We start from the raw sequence: 4,058 nt of genomic DNA, 5'->3' as shown, positions 1-4,058 counted from the left end.
CTGGGACGGACCTGAGATACCATCCTTATTCTGGGGAGATCCCGACCTGAGCATGGGCTTGAATAAGCGTGTCCATTGCCTATATGGGCTTGCATCTAGCTTGGCCTCTTGTAACGGTTAGTGACGTGGCCTTTCCAGACTCTTCACATTTGAAATTTGAAATGACGGGCTATCTGTCCTCGATATTCGGTGAGTGAGCTGGCATCCCTATCACTTAAATGCTTTCATTTTCCTTTTCGTTTCAAATTCCTAGACTTAAATCATCGTCGCTTTGTTCTATTCGCTTCTCTGTTGTGAGGCAACTCCTACGAACTTCGTTCATACTCTCTGCGTCTAGGACTTCCGTTTGCGGGGTCTTTCCTCCATCACAGCGACATTATCAGTGCCAGTCTATTCCAGGTATAGCCTTTAACTTCTTGTTTGGTTGTTGTTGATTGGGTTCTGTGTTGCCCCTTTTTGTATTCGTATACTTGGATTTGTTTTGGTTTCCTTTTGGGGCTCCGATATGTCAAATCAGAAAAGGAAATTGATTGCCGATGAGAGTGACGAAGAAACGAGGGATTCAGACCTTAACTTGTCGATACCCACTGACTTTTTACGTCCCTCTAGTAGTGTAGGGCCCTCCTATGGTAGGGCTACCCTTGAGTACCCACGCTCCTTGGCTGTTTCTCCCACCCCCGAACTAGAGCTTGTAGGGAATAGAGGTGGACCCGCGTCGGGCTCTGGTGAGAACCACAGCTTTGGTGGGGTTGGGGACCCTGAGGGAGTTGGTGATGGTGAGGGGAGTAGCTCTGAACCGAGCGGACCTGCTAAGAAAAGGAATCTCGGCCATAGGGTGGAGGCGGATTCCTACCCTATTGATTTCATAACTTGTGCCACCACCCACACTGATCTATTTAAACTTAGGAACCTCTACAACATTCCCAATGAGGTTCTCCTGGTAGCTCCTGGAAAAGGTGACGTCCTTAGTCGGCCTCCGAAAGGGTATATGACGATGCACCTAGAAAGTTTCAAATTAGGAGCTCGGCTGCCCCTTCAAAGTTATTTTGCGAAGATACTGGGCGGTATGCACCTGGCCCTAGGTCAGCTACACCCAAACGGGTGGAGGGTTCTCTCGGGGATGTTTGTATTGTAGGAGAGATGCGGGTTAGGGGAGCCTTCCCTTGTTGAAGTGAAGCACCTGTACCAGCTGCGGAGTAGCCCAAGGGAAGCGGGCTGGTACTACTTTATGCCCAGTTCTGCAAAGAGGAAACTGATCACTGGGTTTCCTTCTTCATGTAAAAATTGGAAGAATAAATTCTTCTTTGCTGGAGGAAACTGGTGTCCAGCAGTTCGGTCGCTTGGTGGGGATATTTATCTTCCAACACATTTTGTCACCCTAGGTCGTTCATTTTTGCCTATGTTCTTAATCAAATTGTCACTTATTGGGTTCTTTAACCTTTTTTGCTATTTCAAAGTCGTGGGGTTTGATTGAGGGGCTTGAAGACCGACCTTTGCTTCAAGTGGAAACTGCTCTGGTGAACGCGACTACCTGCCAAGACCTCATGTCACCAACAAACCTGGTCGGTTCGGGTCTAGTGGACATAGCTCCTGGAATGGATAACAAGATCCTTAGCGCGATGAGCAGAAAGCGTGGTCGGGCTTCAAGCAGCTCCAGCAACCCTCCCCCTCCTCCAAAGAAAACCAACGTCGGTCCTTCTAAGGCGCATGTTCCTGCTCTGCCCCCTCCTCCACCTCGTAGGAGTGGTGGGGAGAAAGCTTCCGACAAGAGTCCTGAGGTCAGCATCCAGTCTGGGGACCGATCCTCTCCTCTTCCATCCCAGGATCAAGGTGACCACCTGAGTCCGTATCAAAAGGATTACAGAAAATCGGTGGGGCCCAAGATGGTGAAGGACATCGAGAGCATGGACCTCTCCGAGCTGGCTGGTTCTGTTCAAAAGGTCTCCTTTAGGCTGGCCACCTTGGTTTCGTGTTACAAGAATGGGTCCACGCGCCTTGAGAGAAGGCTTCAAGCGGACAACCAGGAGTTGAAGAAGAAGGCCGAATCTGCTGATCGCTCGAAAGAGAAGTTGGCGGAGTTGAACAAGCAGATCACAGACCTGGAGGAGAAAGTTGTTGTTGCTGAATCCACCACTTCTAAACTTGGGGGTGAGTTGGGTGACCTAAAATCTGATCTTTAGGCTACTCAAAGTGAGAGAGATACTTTGAGGACCGCCATTGAGGGAGAAATCAAGTCTCTGAGCGAGCAGCTGGCTGAGGAGAAAGGCAAATCCGCTGATGTGGACGATCGGCTGGATGCCGAGTATGATTCTGGGGTTGCTTTCTCCTATAAGTGCTTCATGTCTGTGCTTAAGGAAGAATATCCCGAGCTGGACATGAGCAAGCTGGAGGCTGGAGTGGAGAGATATATGGCTGAGGCCGGCCAGGGAGATAAGGGGCAGGGTGAACAGGATCAGGTGGAGGCTCCTTTGGATAGGGTGCAAGAGGGGGAAGCTGGGGGACGTACTTTCGAAGTGGGTCAAGGGTCCGTGCCTCCTCCTCCTGGTATTCCTGATCTCCCACCTCCTCAGATTGCTGATCCTTTACCTTCCGAGACTGTTGATCCTTCAGCTGCTGGAACCGCTGACTCTCCTAATCTTTGAGTCTATTTTTGTATAAACTTTAAATTTGCATTTATTTTGTAAATAATTGAACACTTATAAACTTTTAAATGTTCTCTATTGGCTTTCTTGTCTGGTTTTGGCTCATAGATTGTTTCTGCGAAATGATTGGACAACTTATCTGATTTTGCCTGCTGGTTCCTTAGTGGACCGAGCAGGAGTAGGCATTTACTTGCCTTAGTAAAATTTTTTGTAGAATTAGCTGCTGGTTTTTCATTGACCGAACAGAAGTAGACATTTACTTGCCTTGGTAATGTTCTCGTAAAATTAGCTACTGATCTCTCGTTGTCCGAGCAGAAACAGACACTTATTTGCTTCTGTAAAATTCTAGTATAATTGGCTGCTGGTCTTTCACTGACCGAGCAGAAACAGATGCTTGCTTGCCTTTGTAAAATTCTCGTAAAATTAGTTGCTGGTCATTCGCTGACCGAGCAGAAACTGGCACTTACTTGCCTTTGTAAAATTCTCGTAAAATTAGCTGCTGGTCTTTCTCTGACCGAGCAGAAACATGCACTTGCTTGCCTTTATAAAATTCTCGTAAAATTAGCTGTTGGTCTTTCAATGACCGAGCAGAAACATGCACTTGTTTGCCTTTGTAAAATTCTCGTAAAATTAGCTGCTGGTCTTTCAATGACTGAGCAGAAACAGGCACTTGCTTGCCTTTGTAAAATTCTCGTAAAATTAGCTGCTGGTCTTTCAATGACCTAGCAGAAACAGACACTTACTTGCCTTAGTAAAATTTTCGTCGGGCTTGCTAACAGGCGGATTTCATATTGAATTCATCTTTATTTGAAATTTGAATGTATTACAAAAAATACAAAATCTATGCATGTTGTAACAAGCCATCATGCAGTTAACAAAAATAACTTATCAAAATAAGGATTTAGTAGAGCACTTTGCTTACTGGAAATACTTCTCCAAGTGCTCGGCGTTCCACGACCTCTTCACGTCTCGTCCATCTTGGTATGCTAACTTATAAGCTTCTGGTCCCGTGGCTCGTATCACCCTGTATGGGCCTTCCCATTTCGGGCCAAGAGTGCCATGGTTAGGATCCCTGGTGTTTTGGTTCACCTTCCTAAGTACCCAATCTCCTGCTCGGAATTGCCTTACGCGTACGTTCTTGTTGTAATAACGCATGACCATTTGTTGGCACTGGGCCACTTTCTGCGAGGCCTCTTCCCTTTTCTCCTCTAGCAGGTCCAGACTTAAGCAGATCTACTCGTCTTTTGCTCCTCAGTGAAATATTCTGTTCGATGTGTCCCCACTCCAATTTCTGCTGGGACTACCGCCTCATGACCAAAAGCTAAAGCGAACGGAGTTTCTCCTGTGGCGGTTTTGTGAGTTGTCCTGTAGGCCTATAATACTCCTGGTAGTTCGTCAACCCAAGCTCTCTTCTTC

General features: G+C 46.9%; 1 protein-coding gene across 1 annotated transcript; it reads left to right on the top strand.

Moving 5' to 3' along the window:
- The first annotated feature begins 505 nt into the window (after window positions 1-505).
- On the top strand, window positions 506-2,642 carry LOC112100890. Its single transcript, XM_024190757.1, has 4 exons — window positions 506-984; window positions 1,083-1,146; window positions 1,458-2,111; window positions 2,181-2,642. The coding sequence occupies exons 1-4, from the start codon at window positions 506-508 to the stop codon at window positions 2,640-2,642; spliced, it is 1,659 nt and encodes a 552-aa protein (XP_024046525.1).
- The last annotated feature ends 1,416 nt before the right edge of the window (window positions 2,643-4,058 follow it).

The sequence above is a fragment of the Citrus clementina genome, unplaced genomic scaffold (genome assembly GCF_000493195.1).
Source record: "Citrus clementina cultivar Clemenules unplaced genomic scaffold, Citrus_clementina_v1.0 scaffold_2, whole genome shotgun sequence".
Classification (NCBI taxonomy): Eukaryota; Viridiplantae; Streptophyta; class Magnoliopsida; order Sapindales; family Rutaceae; genus Citrus; species Citrus x clementina.
The sequence above is the reverse complement of the archived record's forward strand: the minus strand, read 5'-3'. Positions and strand labels throughout refer to the sequence as shown.

Coding starts and splice junctions, on each gene's coding strand:
- LOC112100890 (XM_024190757.1), top strand. CDS start 506: ATGTCAAATCAGAAAAGGAAATTGATTGCCGATGAGAGTGACGAAGAA. Junction 985..1,082: donor CTTAGTCGGCCTCCGAAAGG/GTATATGACGAT, acceptor ACCTGGCCCTAG/GTCAGCTACACCCAAACGGG. Junction 1,147..1,457: donor GTATTGTAGGAGAGATGCGG/GTTAGGGGAGCC, acceptor GCTATTTCAAAG/TCGTGGGGTTTGATTGAGGG.